The sequence below is a fragment of the Juglans regia genome, chromosome 7 (genome assembly GCF_001411555.2).
Source record: "Juglans regia cultivar Chandler chromosome 7, Walnut 2.0, whole genome shotgun sequence".
Lineage (NCBI taxonomy): Eukaryota > Viridiplantae > Streptophyta > Magnoliopsida > Fagales > Juglandaceae > Juglans > Juglans regia.
Window position 1 is genome coordinate 40,894,641 of NC_049907.1, and position 19,527 is coordinate 40,914,167.

The 19,527-nt window shown below is 37.1% G+C and overlaps 1 protein-coding gene across 1 annotated transcript; it reads right to left on the reverse strand.

Moving 5' to 3' along the window:
• Nucleotides 1–1,133: 1,133 nt before the first annotated feature.
• LOC108989483 (dymeclin-like) lies at nt 1,134–10,532 on the reverse strand. Its single transcript, XM_018963103.2, has 18 exons — nt 10,046–10,532; nt 9,595–9,834; nt 7,892–7,955; nt 7,679–7,808; nt 7,448–7,592; nt 6,933–7,181; nt 6,766–6,850; nt 5,024–5,126; nt 4,709–4,834; nt 4,526–4,639; nt 3,296–3,414; nt 3,132–3,207; nt 2,930–3,022; nt 2,747–2,836; nt 2,470–2,589; nt 2,289–2,380; nt 1,942–1,999; nt 1,134–1,490 (listed from the first exon to the last, which is right to left on the reverse strand). The coding sequence occupies exons 1-18, from the start codon at nt 10,236–10,238 to the stop codon at nt 1,410–1,412; spliced, it is 2,178 nt and encodes a 725-aa protein (XP_018818648.2). The 5' UTR covers nt 10,239–10,532; the 3' UTR covers nt 1,134–1,409.
• Nucleotides 10,533–19,527: the final 8,995 nt, after the last annotated feature.

Sequence of the window (19,527 nt, forward strand, 5' to 3'; positions counted from 1 at the left end):
GGTGGTATCGGCGCGCGAGTTGAGTTTCCGTTGGAAATGGGTCTCGGGTCATTCTCCAAACGGATCCTCCAGCTCATGTTTGCACCTGAAGCGGGCTTACGAGGCCCCACTTCCACTAGGGCCCATATCTTGCCCGTAGTGCTTAGGAGAACTGGGCTCGTGCCCACTTAGTTGAAGCCCGACCTTTAGACCCATCTCAGCTCCCAAATATAACACCCCACTTAGACCCATATTATTAGTCCACATCTCCTTCCTAATTAACCACTCTATCTTGTTTTGCAGGTCTGCAAGCTGCGACTTGGCTTCCAGTAGGATATTCATGTTCTCTCCCTCTGCTACGCCCCCTCTGCTACCACCACTCTGCCATTGTACTGGACACACCCACCTGTCAGTCTCTTGTCCTGAAAACACGCCACTCTGACCCAGCCTGTCAACACACCCAAACCCGGACCCAAGTGGCTGTTCCACCCTCAACGCCTCCCTGTATGAGTGCTTCAATGGCTGAGCCGTGGCTAATTTCTCTTTCCCATGTCCATCTCTGTGTGTATTTCTATCCAATAAACAGTCCTTCAACGCCTCTCCCATCCTGTTCCAGCCCCTACCCTCTTCTTCAGGAACAAATATGAAGTTCTTCCTCCCTCCACCTCCATATTCTATCACCGCCATATATCTCCCTCTAGCATTCGAACAACGTTGGACTATGAAACTATGGCTGCCTTTCCGAACTGTGGTATAATAATCTCTTTTTTCTTCATTTGTGCACTCCTCCATCACTTTCACCAGCCATTGAACAGCTATTGGTCCCAACACCACCTTAGCCACCACCCTCCATCCTTTCTCTGTAATGGTCAAACTACGCCCCTCTTTCACTAAAGTAAAACGTTTGGAGTCTATGATCAACTCCTTAGTATGGCCCATTGCCATCACCATTCCAGAATGCTAATAAATCAGCACCATAAACGACGAGATCAAAACGAGAAAGTTTTTTCCTACGAGTGTACGGAGAGAGTTTTTTAAGTGTAATGGTCAAACTACACCCCTCTTTTTTTTCATGAAATAATTGTTACTGATATATCATATGATCTCGGTAACACTGTTACCATAAAAGCTATAAAATGGAAAACATAATGGCATAACTCCAAAAAATAATGGTGTTAAAAATGGAATTGAGCAACATCTCTTATTTTTTTTACTTTTTTCCCGCCCGCGCAGGGGGTTGGGGGGGAATAAGCATCATCTCTTATTCATTACATTGATTATCTCAAATTTTCTGTGGGAGAAGGGCCTCTACATGGAAGCAAACATATGGACAGAAAGAATGAGCAGAACATAAACACTATTTCATATATTTACATATATGCATCAAGGTGCATGAATCTTTCTGGTGGCGACAATTAACATTGCACCCACTATGGATCGAGAAGAAGTCCGTGCACGCTCAACTCTCCATTTTGGTGCTTACTTGATACCATTCCGTCATTCTCTTGTATCTGCAACCAAGAAAGAATTTGTGTTACCAAAAGTCCGAGAGCTCCTAGCGAAGGAGTGGGTTTTTCCTAGACATCTATGCTTTTTAGTAAACATCAGTAGAAAATTCAAAAGGTTCCTTTGACTTATATGATTTTTTATAAGCTGAACATCTTGAATTTGAGAAGGGTTACAAGCCAAAAAGACAATTATTCTAATATGGGTATTTTAATTTTTCAATGATCTCTAGATGCTGATTAACCCTATATAAGATTCCTTATTTTCAATGACCAAGGGGAGGTGATAGTAAAAGTTGGTGACAACCAGTGTACTTTCATATTGCAAACCAAGCCTCATCCCCAAAGTAAAAGAAAGAAAAAGTTCCCCCCTACATATATACATTTTAAAAGTTTTTTTTTTATAAGTATATATACATTTAAAAGTGAAATTCATAAAATGAATCCAGATACTTACTTCTACAGGTGGATCAACTGGAAACAAGTTTATGGCTCCTGAATTGAAGCTGAATATACTGAAGAAAGGACAGAACAAAGAATCACAAATTGAAGGCATATTAAAAAAAAAAAAAACTTTTTGGTGTTAAAATAAATAGAATAAAACTAAAAATCAATGGCAAGATCCATCAAAGTGTGATGTGACTTCCAGTTTATCAGCAATATGAAAGGAATCTCTGATAATTACTCAAGCAAGGTTAAGAAACTCAAAAACCAGCATGATTGCCAGCCAATGCAAACTACTTTGATAATGACCAAGTTGAAAGGAGTTCTATAAAATAATGCTTAGAGAGGCAGGAACAGTACCAACGGGATAAAACTAGCTGCCACACATATGGAATAAAGAACTCTTCGGGATGACTCTCTTGTTCGTATGTGAAGCGTAGTTGTGTAAACATCTGCTAAGACAAAGGCATGTTAGTCCTAAAGATAATGTTCCCATTTTAAACTGCACTCATAATTTTACCATCTTTTTTCCAATTCTTACCTTCATCCCCTCACCCCGCCAAGAGCGGCAGTTAATAACTATGACTTGCTGTACTTTCTCAACTGACCATTCACCATCCATTGATTGTGCATCCATGCGACTATTAAAAAAATCTAAAACCTACGGCGACAGAAGAGACCAAAGAAGTCAGTAACACATAGTATAGAAAACCTTATCGATAATTAACAACAACGTAACCTTGCTGTATAAGATATTGCAATATTGCTGAGACAAAGAATTGATGAAACGACTTCTAACAGAATATTCTGGAGCATACAGTATAAATGTTTTCAAGCAGCTCGTTGAAGCGTGGATGATGCTTGAATGGCTGGAAGACCTCCTGTCTGTGCATTATCGCATATACAACCTGCCGATAGATTCAGAAAACCTGAAAGGTGCTAATGTGAAACTAAAAAAAAGTTTCTCTCACTTTAATCATTATTACAGTAAAAGATGATACCTCAGGATTCCGTGGCAGGGCATGAGTCAAAATTGCATTTAAAATTTCAAGAACAAGTCTCAGGAAGTCAGTATATATATGCAACTCTGTCGACTGAAACAAGAACAATCTGCTTAGTCAAACAAATACTTAAGTTTTTTGATAGGTATGAAAGGCTCCACATCAAAACAGGCTCAAATTTGAGGTAGATAGTGTTACAGACCATATCTTCTGTAAGACTGTTGCTGCCTTTGGCTAGATGCATCCTATCATCTCTTAGCTCCGCTAATTTGTTATACCTATATCCATTGTTGCATTAACAGGAGCAATCATAAGATCGTCACACACCAAACATGAAGCAGCAAAGTGTGAAGGTAAGTAGCTTACTTGCGTGAGAGCATATAGAAAAGGCTGACCAGCCTCTGTGATGCATATGAACTCAAACGGTGGACATGAGGTGCCATATTAGCCAATGTAGCTAGACAGGTTGTATGAAGATAAACATCCTGTATGATTGAAAATTTTAAAAAGGATTATCGAAAGAAGCGAGCTACAAGTAGATATCCAGCTACATACCAGCAACATTTTTTTATGTAAAATGGATAAAGGAAAACATTAAGTGAAACAAATTTTGAACTAATGTTGTGAGATATTGAGTTTTCAATTAACTTATCTACAAGGTTTCTTTTTCCTTTCTCTTGAACAGGTAAATACAAAACACTCAACCGTGAGACACTGAACCTATGAACCCACCCTCCAAGCAGTTCAGGGTATGACGAGCAGTTGATATTATTGTCTTCCTGTCTTTTATCTATAATGTGTAAGCATAGGTGCATGTATACACTAATTTTTTAATATAACTACCAATAATGCAGTTAATTGGGTAACTCATCTAATCACCAAAAGAAAGGGTAACACATCCTGTCTCAGCCTCTAGGTGCAGGTACTAGATAGAAATAACCAAATTACAGCAAGTTAATGGGTGGATTACAAATATACGACCCAGATTTCAGGCTTTTCATTGGGCCATTTTCAAGGGATCAGGTTCAGGTCAAGCTCCTGCCATCATCCTTAGCAAAAAGCACAAAATTGGTATCGATCAATTTATGTCTATAGCCCTCAGACCAAACGACATCTCTTCCAACCATGAGGGATGGAGGGGAAGCACAAGTTCTATCTCATATGTGTGCTCGAGTCTTTACTTATCAAAAAAATGTGTGCTCTTTTGTACCAGTCAAAAAGAATATTTGTACAGGACATTGGCATATGCAGCCTGCTGCAGGACTCATGTCTAGCAATTGCATCAAAGTTATCACAAATATAGAACATAAGCATGGCGAGAAAGTAACGATCGGACATTTGAAGATAAGGAGCGGACACTTGAGGAGCTTTGACCTTTATTTTTCTCTATTTTATTTCTAAGGGCCATAGCTATAGATTTAATGGCCTTAATTTACATGATTTTCTTGTTTTCACTTTTGCGACCTAGATAGGTCTTGTCTCTTGTATACCATCTTGTGTACTTGGACTTTGTCTATCCTTATCAATAATATTGTTTACTTATAAAAAAAAATATAGAACATAAGCAAATTAGCAATATGGATCAGTGAAGTTTACCCTCAGCTTAGAGAGATTATATTGCACAGTCCTTATGAGAATAATGACCATCAAGGAACCAAGAGATGTCTGATGAAGGAGGCGTTCTTTGTACCATGGAACACCGGGCAATATCTGTCCACATCATCTATGTTAATACAATCCCTTTGTAAAACATAAATGGCAAACAAATATAATCCTTACCAGCTTATGAATGCTTGCGTTAAATGACAAATCCTGGCTGAGTATTAGAAGTATAATGAGTAACATGTAGATTTGATTGGGGGTCTTCCTAGGAGCATCATATAAAGCCTCCAAAATGGGAATCAACTGTTAATTTCATCATGAAAACACAGATCAGAATTAGGGTATGTTGGAGCCATGCCACATCAATAGCAAATACAACACCAGGTTGCTTGATTAGAGACAAATTTAAGAAATTATATACACCATATAAAGGTGATATTATTGTTTGTGTTATTTTGGGTAAAAGTAAAAACTTGAACTACTGCTTCATACCAATGTATCCAAATCAGTTCGCACCAAAACATACTCCAAAAAGTCAGAGTTCCCTTCCAGCAGTGAATAAAGCAATAAGACAGCAGCCTCATCAGCCAAGCACCTGTAAATGCAGAACCGTTATGGGTTACTCAAATGCGACAGGAATAAGGGTGGAGGGGGAGCTGATGCAGGGTTCTGAGAATGTTGGGATCTTTCTCAGATGGAGAAACAGCATCACAAAGTGAAGAAACCGCACAATATAACTCCTCGAAACAACTAAAATGCAACAAATTTGTGACTAAAACAATATAATAAATTCTTATCCTTACATGTTACTAGGGGTGTAAACCGGTCGGTCCGGACCGGAGAAACCGACCGGACCGACCGGTTCGGTCCGGACCGGACCGGACCGACCAAATGCATGGTCGGTTTCGGTCCATTGAATGTGAAAGTTTCGGTCTTCGGTCCGGTCCCGGGGTGGAGATTTCTCGGACCGGACCGGACCGGACCGACCGAATAATTAAAAAAAAAAATTATATATATTATTTATATAATAATTATACAATTAACAATATAAAATTTTAAATATGTTATTAATACTTGTTAATATTTTATAAATTAACAATATTTTATATATATCTTAATCTAACCTCTTATTTAAATATGTTATTAACACTTGTTAATATTCTATGAATTAACTAATATATAATATCAATTAGTTAATTATATAGTAATTATATAAATTAATAATGTAATTTTCATTTAATTTATTATCATTGACCATATAAAATATTTTTTTATTGAGTTTGTTACCTAATCCATATTAATAAGTCACTTAATTTAATTTAGTATTTTAAATAAATTTTTTTTATTAATTGATTTAAAAAAAAAATATGCCGGACCGAATGGACCGACCGGACCGGACCGGACCGATAACTACCGGTCCGGTCCGGTCCCTATGGGGTGTTCGGTCCGGTCCGGTCCGGTCCGTTGATGGACCGAAAATATTCGGTCCGTCACCAGACCGGACCGGACCGGACCGGACCGACCGGTTTACACCCCTACATGTTACAAAACCTTTTCTCTTGCAAAAATACAAGAATGATTACATATAGTTCCAAGCTTCATTGTTATAGCCACAAAAAAAAAAAGGTTCTTGCATAGACCGGGTTCGGATTGCAAAATATTTACATGGAACAAAACTTCCACTTCATTTGTGACAACTATTGATTCCAAAAAAAAGAACCATGGATTTCACACGAAGGGATTTGACACTGGAAAAACGACTCATAAAAGTAGGGTTCCAACCCCTTGAAACCAGGACAAGGAAGAAAAGGGGGTCTCAATACTAATAAATAAAGCACAAATCAGAGAGGAATGGTGAATTAAATTGCTGACCCCTAGGCAGAAATAACAAGCCAAACATACTGGCAGGCCAGCAGCCATATTGCACAGAATATGCTACCATTAGAATTCGTTGTCAAGAAACTGATCTATTTTAATCAGATACATTCAGCTGATAAATGTAGTTGCATTCAGTACAGCACATTCAAATGTGAATGTGATGCAAATCATTCCAACTTCAACACAAAATTGAATTCCAGAAAAGAGAGAATCAGTGTACACTCAAATGATATAAACCAAGCAATAAATCTTTTTTTATCAGTATAAACCAAGGAATAAATCTAAACTTCATATACTGATACAGAAGGAAGACACTCACATGCCAAGATTATCAATAAGGAAGAATAAACACTCACATGCCAAGAGTATCAAATAAAGAAGCAAACGGTAACCTCACAACTGGATCAGTATATGCATTGCCCTCAACATCTATACGGTCAACTGCAAGAAGGGCACTGATTTAGAAAAGCAAACCTTGAAAAAAAAAAGATCACAAAATAAATAATGAAATTTACGGTCTTACATTCAAAATCTGTCGCATTCTCCAAGGCCTTGCAGTAAGGGTTGTCAGAAAAATATGTATTTTCTTTCAGAAGAGAATCTGAAGTATGACCATCAACACTCAAATCTGTTATGGACTCGTTGCTCACAACACATTTATGATAATGAATGAGCACAAGAAGCACAAGTAGACTACAGTCTACCAATGGACTTCTTGAGCCTTCACCTCTTGAACTGCCCAAATAACTCAATGGTAACAAGACAAAATTTGCTGCAAGGAAGAAGAATATAATAACAGGAGAAGCTTCTGTCAACGATGTAACCCTTGAACATTCCCCAAAAACTAATTTTGCATTGACAAAAAGGGTGTGATAATGTTCTAATGAAGCATAAGATTTGAAATCTTAGGAGAATGTATGGACAACAAAGCATAAGATATGCTATTTGGTCCATTACCAGTAACATTCACAGTGGAAGCACTTGCAAACAAACTAGAAAGAATATGAGCATCAAGGGAAAGGAGTCAAAGGACCATACCAGCTGCAGAGCCAACTCTTTGTAAAACACTAGGCTGACTTCCTTCATAAAATATGGAATATGATGAACTTTTGAAGGGCATGCCAGGTTGTGAGATGTAATTCAGCAGTAGTTTGTGCACAACCAAACTAACCAAAGAGTTATCCTGAAAAAAGCAGTAGCAATCTAAGATGCTAACAATATATTGGAACGATTTGGAAATTGGAAGCGGCCAAAGTTTAATCATGTAACCTGAACAATTGCTGCATCAATAAACGGGTTAACGTCTTTTGGTCCCGGAGATGGTCCACAGAGAAGCTGAGTAGACATTGCAATCAGCATGAAATTAAGCAGCTCCAAATGTAGGAGGTATGTGTTGGGACTTGTGAAAAGATAAACAATAATCAGGGAAGATAATATATGATTCTCAACAATCAAAAACCCATAGGCTAGACTAGCATGTACCTCACATCTACTGAGCTGATAAAGCTAAGCACTGTATGCATAACCAAATTCTCGATGCTTTCATCTGCATATAAAAACAATAATTTGAGGCCTATAATGATTTTTCTACTATGAGGTAGAGAACATAGACATTGAACAAGCAGGTAAGTATACAGGATAAGGCTCAAAACAAAACACTGGAGAACCTATAGCAGTTCCTGTTTAAAAGACAAGTTCCAGTTGTTTCGATGACAGAAGATATGATCAACTAAACCAAGATTCATCACGTGGTAAAGTCTTCACAGATCAAACATTTCCTTCAAACATTCTTTAATCTTGAGCTCCATTTCTGTTTTTAGCGAGAGGAGGAAAATATAGTCATCACACCCAGCAAAAAGAAATTAAAAAAGAAAAACCAGTTTTTCACAATTCTTGGACCCACCTTCTTTACATTCCAACCTCCCCACCCTTCAAAGAGAGAGAAAATACTAAGAAGTAACAGCAATAAGCTTAAAAACCATTCAACTGAGGCCAAAAGAGTGCCAATCGTTCTCCCTCAGTACATTCTCACAAAGAAAGAAAAGTGTTAATTTTTTATGATAATTATGAACTTTGTTGATAATAACAATAGGCAAAGCTTAACACTGGCTGTATACAAGAGAAACACCTAGTTGGAACAAAGAAAGGAAAATATGATTTGGTTCGAGGGAGATTTCAAGGAAATAGTTGGCTTAAAGTACACGTAGAAGGGGTAAGGATCAGAAAGGTGGTCACAACCACCAATCCCCACATACATCACTTGTGTAACAAATATAAATTGAGGTTACTGATAGGCGCAAGTATCCTACACAGAAATGCCAGGGCAACTGGCTACACCCTAGCGATTAATGCAATTGTAGAGTAACAACTATGCTACTATCACCATCTTCACCCTAACGCAAGCAGGCGACAAAGAAACACCTGTACATCACAAATAGAATACTTTGGGAAATTCTTCCATCCAGACGAAAATTTTCGACCACTAATCCCCACATACTTTTTTTTAATATAGGTAATCAATAAAATCCCCACATACATCACTTGTGTAACAAATAGAAATAGAGGTTACTGATAGATGCGAGGATCCTACACAGAAATGCCAGGGTAACTAGCTACACCCCAGCGATTACCAATGCACTTGTAGAGTAACAACTATGCTACTTATCAAAAAAAGAGTAACAACTATGCTGCTATCACTATATTTGCCCTAACTCAAGAAGGTGACAATGAAACACCTGCAAATCACTAATACAATACTTTGACAAATTCTTATATCCAGACAGGAAAATTTTAGACCAAACACCCCACAACACACAAAAAGAGTGAATATTCAATCTCTGGAAATTATATAATACCTGTTAGCTTTCTTTCCTAAGCTCTCTTGAAATATATCAAACTCTCCCAAAGTAAATTTCATGATCCTTCATTTCTTGAATTACCCTCACTTTGTTTTTTTTTTTTTTTTTCAAGAAACAAGCAAGATTCTTCTCAAAGCCATGGTACACTTTAATAAAATTATCTTGCTCATAAAAAGATCCATGCTAGGCCTAAATATAAAATAAAAGACAGTTAAGGAAAATCACCATGTTTTTATCAATCATTTCAAATCACATCCTCTATTTACAGATGATAAGGAAAGAGTAACAAATAAAATAAAAAATTTCAAAGAATTACAAACCAAGTACCTTGGATAAAATCCTTTGGTATGGGTTCCTTTACATCTAGGAAGAGATACAACTCCTCAATGTCATCGCTTTTGGCACTTTCAATCAAGTGCTTTAAGAAAACAGATGAGATGTAGACAGCATTAACAGCCTTATCGTATGCACCGGACGGAGCACCGGAAGCTGAAATACACTCTTGCAAGCACCATGAAAGATGGATTAAAATCTTTGCCAGATGCCTCGTGTATTGGTTATTTTGCTCTGCACAGGGGGAGAAAACAAGAAAACAGAATCAAAACAACACGCACAATTATGGATGTAATGAAGTTTGAAAGGCATAAAATCAGTCCATTACAGCTTCAAATTATAAACACCAAGACTAGAATCTAATTCAAGCATATTCATACACTGTAAACGCCACGAGAGGAAATTGGTTCTGATAATAACAATGACTACGAGAGCATTTGCTCACCGAGAAGCTCGCAGGCCTGGAGAACACGGTGGGCGGGCCAGCGAAAGTTGAGAGGGAGCTCGAGGAGTTTCTGCCAGAAATCAGAGGAGATAGGGAACGATTTCTCGCCGACGAAGGTTCCGATCAGATACTCAGCGGTGTCCTGTGGCCGGGCGTTGTCGCTCTTGAGCGGAGTTGAAGGCACCGACCCCATTCAAAAGATATAAAAGTTGATTCTCACCGAGTCAACTCTGATAAGAAGAGGACGAGCCGGCTGATCTCCGATACGTGATTGATTATCGGAAGCCGCATTACAGAGGGAGATGAGGTTCAGAGAGTCGGATCGGTTGAGTTTAACAGAGATTCAAAATGAAGTTCTCTATGTAACGGGGAGAGAGAGAGAGAGGGAGCTTTTTTCGAAACGGAGGTTTTGGGGAGTTTAGAGAGAGAGAGTAGAGAATGGGGGAAGGAGTGACTAGTGAGGGAGGGAGATTGAGGACTTTGGAGCGTTTTTGGGCCGGGACGATGACCCATCGGTATTAGTCGTCTGTTTGTGCTATTTTAGTTGACCAGATTGTCCTTCAACTTTTACGCATAGTTGATGAATTAAAATAAAAATTAAAAATTAAATAAAATATTATTTTTTAATATTATTATTATTTTAAATTTTTTAAAATTATATTATTTATTATATTTTATATAAAAATTTAAAAAATTTATAATAATAAAATGAATTAAGATCACTTCTCAATTTAAACGAAATTATATATATTGTATTCGCATCACCCTCCTCCCCTAAAATCTTTTAATTTTCACTTCTTTTCCTTAAAATTTTAAATGGTACAATAACTCATTATAATTATTATTAAGTCAAATACTACCATCAAGTTTAAAGTGGATCTGAATAGTCATAAAAGACTTTACAAATATAAAATCAATAATCTACTGGCGAAATTTAAAAAATAAATAAATCTTATTAAAAAATACGGGTAAAACATAGACAAGCTTTTATTATTATTATTATTCTAAGCAAGCATAGAGAGAAACCTTTGTGAGTCTTTGACAAATAGTATCGATTTATTTTACTATTTTGTATTCAAAAAATAATAATTTTATAATTAATCTACAACTATTTACAATTCTGTTTAAAATGAAAGATAGTTTGATAAAGTGTCATTGATTAAAAATAAATTATAAAAATTTTATAAATATATAAAAAAAAATATTATAGATATATGATTACCCTTTGCTCATCCGGTTTGGTGGATATATGAAATTGGGTTTGGTATATGCATGTACTATTAAAAGAAATAAGAGTCTTATGTGATTGCTACCAAATTGGGTTTCACCACCTTTGACTAGGAATATTATTACATGCATTGAAAGCACAAAATGGCACTTGCCCAACCCCACCACCCGACCCAATAAATGAATGATATTTATTATTTTAATTTTTATCATATTCTCATCATTCCACGATATAAATATTAGATAATTAAAAATTATTTATTATATTTTATTCGTAAATTTATCATTTAATATCATTTTATAAAATAATAAAAAAATAATGCATAAATATTTTTTCAATAAATACATACAAGAGAGCGATGAAGAGAAGAGACGAGATTGAAATTGAGATGGGAGTTCGGCTGTCGGTGGCTAAAAGATAAGACTTTGAGGCTGAGAATGCTATTAGACCCAATTTGGCACTTTATGGGCTGCCTGCCGTTTGGGAAAGTTTACCATCAAACCCTACCTTTGTTTTTTTCAATCTGGATAATGCTAATGTAACGGACTCCTTATATATAAATTTGCGTAATACATATAAGACAAATTTAAGCATAACGGATAAGTTTGTCTAATATATAAATGTACATAACCTTAGTGAAAACGATAGAAGAACATGCTTCTATTGGCGACATTTTTTTCTTTTTTATTGAGCTCCAAGGAAATTACCCTAGATTTTTTTTTTTTTAATTTTGATCTAAATTTAAAAATTCAAATAGAAACAAATTAAGTAAAATAAAGGGACCTTATAATATTTATTATTATCTATATGAATTCTTTAAACATTATTAAATCTTATATCATTTACGAGTAATGTTAAATATCATGAGTGGCAAACTCATGCACGAGACTTAAAAAATGAGATCAATTATTAAAAAAATTATTTTTTCTCAAAATAATGCTAGATAAAGAGTCATAGTCAAACGATATGCAATCTTAAATACTCATTTAAAAAAAAAACGGAATTTACTATTAAAAAAATAATTTTTTATATGGATTCCAAATTTACATTTTTTTTAAAGCGAGTGTACGAGATTTGTATACCTTAAGATTGTAAATATTATTTCTCTTTTTTCATATGGATTCCATATTTACTCATTTTTTTTATAAAGAGTGCATGAACTTACACACCATAAAATTGTAAATATTATTTCTCAATTTTCATTATTTATTTTAGGAAAAATCTAGTTGTAAGCGGATTTGCGCATCAATACGTGCACCAATACTAAGGTGGAAATGTAGACTTTAATAAAACGGTGCGGATTTGAAAATAAACATTTCACAAAATAGTTCACGTCAACATTGGTACACATATTAGTTCGCAAATCCGATTGTACATAGAATAGCTCTTTATTTTATTTTTATCATACGAAACATTAAAATTAAAGTAAAATCTTGAGGTACCTTGTTAATTTTCCATTGAGAGAGAGAGAGAGAGAGAGAGAGAGAGAGAGAGAGAGAGAGAGAGAGAGAGAGAGAGAGAGAGAGAGACCTCATTGAGCAATCACCGAAAGCCATTATTATTTTGGTATAGTTGGGTCATTTTGGGCTTGGAATGTCGTGGCTGGGGATATCAGGAGATCAGAAGAAGGATTCAGAATTTCAGATAGCGATCCCTCAACTAGAGGTTCGAAATGAATAGTATAGAAAGTTATGGAAGAAAGAGTAATTGGTGCATGCAGTTGTGGTTACTGTAGAAGTGATTTGACCTACTCTTGATGGAAGGAGATGGCTATTTTATTTTATTTTAAATTTGTAGAAGCAGCAATTATAAGAGCCAAAAATATCTTCTTCTTTTTGTTATGTTTATTAGAGCTATTAGTCAATGTAGTTATTCCAATTACATTGATTATCATCGTTGAGCTGGAATACTTTGCCAATATGGTTTGGGACTGCCCGGAGTTTGGTTAGAGAGGTTTGAACTCCGTTCATCATCTTTATTAATTTTTCTTATTCATTCCTAGTTAGCCCAGCTTCTAGCTTATATGTGGCCCGTTTCTGATCATGTAAGCACAGCCCATTTGTTGCATTGAATGGTTTTAAGTCATTTCTGCCACGACAAACTTAGGGATGTTTGATAATATTTTTTTGTCTCCTTTTATCTCATTTTATTTTGTCTTATTCACTTCTTAAACATCACTCAAATATAATATTTTTAAATTAATTATTATAATTTTTTCAAACTAATCATTATAATTTTTTCAAACCTCAAAACAAATATAAAAAATAATTCAACTTTTTCAAACCTCAAAACAAATATAATATTAAAAAGAGAATACCTTATAACCTGTAGGGCTAATAACTCAAAACAACAGCCCCCTAATAGTTTATTGTCACGTAGGTTTCACATCTTAGTTTTTGTGTGAACGCACATAAGCCGATTATTCATCACTTCGCAATCAACCACACCAAATCCTTCCCCCCCTCTTGCAACCAATGCACCTCTCGCAATCGACGCAGACCCTTTAGCCCCCTCTTGCAATCGACGACAAACCCTTGCACCTGTGTTGTCCGGCCCTCGCGTAACTTGGTCCGGCCACCCAAAGAGAGGAAGTGACAAGTTCTTTATGAGTTTCGAGTTGGGAATAGGTGGAGATCGACGGAGGCGCAACTGGGTTCGACAACAACTGATCCCAAGAGAGCGACCTGCGCTAGAGTTAACGACGGCTAGAAAATGGAGGTGAGCCGAGCATTGCATATTTGAGAAAATCACGCACGATGAGGCTTTGGGGGTGGACAGAGGTTCTCTCTATGTATGTGTGTGTTCACAGTGGCTTCCAAATTTGCATTTTCCTTTTGCTTAATTCTTTTATGTTGCATCCGATCTGTCTTCAAACCAATTCACAAACCTTCCGATTATGCATTTTTTTTTCTTGTTTCTAAAGTTCAGTTTTTTGGGCATTTTGTTTAGTAATTTTTTTCAGGGTGTTGTGGGTTCTCGAAATTCTAGTTGTAAGAAAAATAATTTCTAATTGTAGCTAAGCAAAATATATGAGCCACAGATGTTTGTTGTGTTTCAGAGAAATTGGTGCACAAAAGAATTTGGAACTTACTTGTGGGTTCCTAGAAAAATGATTTCTGGTTGTAGTGAGCAGATAATTTCCAACGGAAGAGATGAAAGGGAGGGGCTGATAGTGACCTAGCTCTTTCCTATTGTGTATGGTTGCATCTATTCTCACTTTTATGTAATTTTTAACGTGGTAGCTCATCGAATGATGGCTGATGTTCTTCAAAAAACAACCTGACCGTTTAGCAGCGGGATTGTATTAAAAAATTATATTATAATAATATTATAATTTAATTTTTTTTCTCTTGTTTCAAAACTCTATAAAATATTATAATTATTATTATTTTATTATTATTTCTTTACTATTAATAAATTTATCATCTTACCTCATTTCTTATCCTAGAAGGAAAATGTACTTGATGGGAGAGAGCGCACGGCCTGACAGAATAGCAGTGCGTTATTCCTGCCAAGAGGTATGCGGTACACAAAATGAGTGACTGCATGTATATTTCCTATTCTAGGAAAATATTACTTTATCCATTTTGTTTTGATCGCTATATTTAATTGCTGGTCAATTTTTTTTTTTTTTAGTGATTAAGAAAGTGATTTTAAATATATTGATATATTTTTTTATTTTTTAAAAATATTTAAATATATAAAAAATATATATAAAAAAAAAAATCTGGACAGTACACCCAACGGTAAAGGTAGGGCGGCATAGTAGCCCCACCCATATTTCTAGTTCAGAAAAAGCACACATAATTTTGTTATAATCTTTTATAAAACTAAAATATATTGATGATATTTTTATAAAATGATAATATTTTTAATAATGATATTATAAAAATATCCATAATTTAAAATAGAATTGTGAAAATAATTATATATGCGTTATTTTCCTTTAAAGTTAACACTATTTAAATATTTTTACACCTCATATGTGGTTTAGAACTAACTCGATCCCTTCTCAAAACTTAAGCCATATTAAGGCAGCAGACGTGTGTACCTCCAAAGAGTCCTTTAGCATAAGTTGAGAAGAATTTCCTTGTAATAAACTAGCCTAGCCAGGTGTCAAATGATGTATGGTAATACTCTGCAAAATCTGTTACGGAAAGGTCTATATATACTGACCTTGGATTTATTGTAATTGTGTGGAAAACAGACTCAGAGAAATGAAAAGAGAATTCTCTTGTGAAAGTTCATCTAGAACTTTATTCAAACACTTTGTGTGCAAATTTATTTAGCTTGTTTTAGCATGGTATCAAAGAGCCAAAACGGACTCACGTCCTAATTTCTTTTACTCCTTCTCAAATTTTTTTTTTCTTTCTCTCTTTCACTACTCATGTCTTCTTCAAACAAGACTCTCAATCCTCTCACCAATGCATCCAATTACATCAACATCAAGCTTACAATTGATAACTTTCTTTTATGGAAAGCTCAAATTGTTCCTTACCTTGAAGGGCATCAACTTTTTCGATATGTTGATGGTTCCTTCCCTCGGCCTCCTGCTCTGCTTGATGATAAATCCAATCCGGCTCATCTTCAGTGGCATTTACAGGATAAATTGATAGTGTCCACCATAAATTCGTCTTTGTCTGATTCGGTCTTGGCACAAGTTTTGGACTGTTCTACCTCCTGTGAGGTTTGGACGACGTTACAAAATCTGTTTGCTGCCAAGTCTTCAGCACATCTCATCCATACCAAGTATCAGCTAGCTACTCTAAAGAAAGGTGCCGAGTCTATCACAGATTATTACAATAAAGCAAGGTCTCTTGCTTCCACTTTAAGTGCTGCTGGTCGTCCTCTAGATGATTCTGAACTTGCGATTTATCTTCTAGCAGGACTGGGTACTGACTATGAAAGTCTAGTCACCTCCTTGACCACTCGCCCAGATGCTCTATCTCCTCATCAGCTTTTTAGCTATCTTTTGAACCATGAGTCTAGGCTCTCCCATCAAACTCAGTCTCTGCTTTCTGGCACCACCATAGCTGCTCATAATACCACTAAAATTCAAAGTCCCAATAATAATTATTGGCGAGGTCGTGGGAACAATTTCCGTGGGGGACGAGGACGTGGTCGTGGTTTTGGCAGAGGAATTCTTCCTGCTCCACGCCCACCTCAACAAACACCTCAATATTTCTCACCACGTTCTGACTCTCGTCCTATGTGTCAGGTTTGTAACAAACCAGGACATATGGCCGCTGCTTGTTATCATAGATATGACCACTCCTATCCGACTCCCCCTCCTGCTACCTTTGCTGCTAATTACTCTGCTCTTACTGCATCTCCTTCTTCTTCGCATACATGGTTCCCGGACACCGCAGCAACACATCATTTTACTGCTGATATTAATAATCTTAATGTGGATTCAAGTGTTTATCAGGGATCAGATCAAGTAAGCATTGGAGATGGCTCTAGTATTCCCATCCAGCATGTTGGCTCCGCTTCTTTCAGTTCAAACACTGGCAATTTTCTTCTCACAAATCTTTTACATGTTCCTTCTATCTCTCGCAATCTTCTTTCTGTACGCCAATTTTGTCAAGACAACAATGTAATTTTTGAGTTTCATTCCTCTTTTTTTCTTGTGAAGGATGCATGTACCCAGGAAACACTACTTCAGGGGCCCGTTGAAGATGGATTATATGTGTTCCACGCGGCTGCAGTGCCTTCTTCTCCCTCACCAAAAGTTTTCTCTGCAGTTCGAACTTCAGCTCAACTTTGGCACTCCAGGTTGGGTCATCCTTCGTCTCGTACCACTTCCTTGATTCTTCAATAGTTTCGTCTACCTCTCACCACCAGCATCGCTCTGACTCCATGTTCGGCATGCTCCTCTTCAAAAGCTCATGCTCTTTCTCATCCTGCGTCACCCACACGTTCCACTTTTCCTTTTCAATTAATGTTCATGGATGTATGGGGTCCTGCCTCAGTCTTATCTACTAAAGGGACTCGTTACTTCTTGTCCATTGTTGATGATTATTCCAAGTTCATCTGGTGTTTTCCTATGCAATTAAAATCTAATGTTACTGCTATTATTTTAGCATTTCTCAACTATGTCACTACGCAATTTTCTTCCAAAATTCTTTCGGTTCAGACAGATGGGGGGGGGGGTGAGTTTCGACCCCTTCATCCTGTTTTTTTAAACATAGGCATTCATCATCGACTCACATGTCCCTATTCCCATCAACAAAATGGTAGTGTCGAAAGACGTCATCGTCACATTGTTGAAACAGGCTTGTCTCTTCTGTCTCATGCCATGGTCCCTCATATCCATTGGGCTGAGGCTTTTCAAACTGCCACATATTTAATAAATCGAATGCCCACTCCTGTTCTTAAAAATAAATCTCCTTTTGAAACTTTAATGGGAACAACACCAGATTATTCTTTTCTTCGTGTTTTTGGTTCAGCATGTTGGCCTAATTTACGGCCTTATAATCATCATAAAATGGATTTTCGTTCAAAACAGTGTGTGTTTTTGGGATATAGCCCAGATCATAAGGGGTATATTTGTTTTCATATTGAGTCTGGCCGTCGCTATATTTCTAGAGACGTACTCTTTGATGAAACGAGTTTTCCCTTCTCTCGGTCCACGCATTCATCTCAGCCAACAAGTCCTCATAACTCCATCCACACATTGGGTCTTCCGCTTGTTCCTTCAACAGATTCGATTCTTCCATCCCCTTCCTTAATTCAGACCATAACTTCCCAGCCCATATCTTCCCAGCCCATATCTTCTCAGCCTGCTGTCTCTACGCAGCCCACTGACTCAATTTCCTCTCCAGACTCTTCTTCCTCTACTACACACACATCTCGTCTAAGCCCAATCATCACTCAGCCTCTCCTGGGTCCTGATGTTTCGGTTCCAACAAACCCTAACTCTGCCGCCACTGAGTCTTCGTCTCCCTTCCCGTGTGTCAATCCGCTTCTCAATATTTCTGCACCTCACCAACACTCCATGGTCACGAGGTCCCAAACAAATAATCTACGTCCTCTTCATCGAACAGATGGGACTATTTCCTGGCCTCCTTCCAAACCCACGGCTTCTCTTACCTCTGTTTCTTCATCATCATCTGTCCCTGAAGATCCTTCATCTTTCACCGAAGCCTCCAAACATCTTGAATGGCGTACTGCCATGGCCATTGAGTTCGACGCTCTCATCCACAATCAAACCTGGAAACTTGTTTCTCCCTCTTCGGCTTATAATCTTCTCGGGTCCAAATGGGTTTTAAAGACTAAAAGGCGTGCGGATGGAACACTTGAGCGTCGCAAAGCTAGGCTTGTGGCTCAGGGGTTTCATCAGCAACCAGGTCTTAACTACACCGAGACATTTAGTCCGGTTGTAAAACCTATGACTATTCGGCTCCTTCTTTCTCTGGCTATTTCATCTAACTGGGCACTTCATCAACTGGATATACAGAATGCATTCCTTCACGGTGACCTTGAAGAGGACGTGTACATGAAACAGCCACCTGGGTTTGTGCATCCCGATTTTCCTCAGCACGTCTGTAAGTTACAGAAATCAATTTATGGTCTGAAACAGGCTCCTAGAGCCTGGTTCTCAAAGCTTAGTGATAAACTGTTGTCTTTAGGATTTCGTAGCTCTTCCTCTGATTCATCACTGTTTATCATGCGTACTAAATTAGATTGTCTGTTTATCCTTGTTTATGTTGATGATATTATTGTGACTGGATCCAGTGCACTTGTTATTTCTGATTTTATTGCTGCTCTACGAGCTTCATTTCCTGTAAAGGATCTCGGTCCTCTGCATTATTTCCTTGGTATTGAAGTATTTCGGCACACTTCTGGTCTTTATTTATCTCAGTCTAAATATATTTCTGACTTGTTACACAAAACCAATATGCATAATTCTAAGTCTGTTTCAACACCTATGTCCACCTCAGAAAAATTGACTGCTTTTGATGGTTCCACTTTTGAGGGTCCTCAGTGGTATCGTAGTGTTGTTGGCAGCCTACAGTACCTTGCTTTTACTCGTCCGGATATATCATTTGCTGTGAATCGTGTGTGCCAATTTATGCACTCTCCTCGTCTTCCTCATTGGACAGCTGTCAAGCGCATTTTGCGCTATCTTAATAACACTCGGTATCGGCAGCCTACAGTACCTTGCTTTTACTCGTCCGGATATATCATTTGCTGTGAATCGTGTGTGCCAATTTATGCACTCTCCTCGTCTTCCTCATTGGACAGCTGTCAA

What these genes read in the sequence shown, in the direction of transcription:
- LOC108989483 (XM_018963103.2), bottom strand. Translation starts at nt 10,238, where the DNA reads ATGGGGTCGGTGCCTTCAACTCCGCTCAAGAGCGACAACGCCCGGCCA. An exon ending in GAACTGATTTGGATACATTG is followed by an intron (nt 4,835 to 5,023) that starts GTATGAAGCAGT and finishes TGAAATTAACAG; the next exon opens with TTGATTCCCATTTTGGAGGC. An exon ending in CAGTTGATCCACCTGTAGAA is followed by an intron (nt 1,491 to 1,941) that starts GTAAGTATCTGG and finishes TCTTGGTTGCAG; the next exon opens with ATACAAGAGAATGACGGAAT.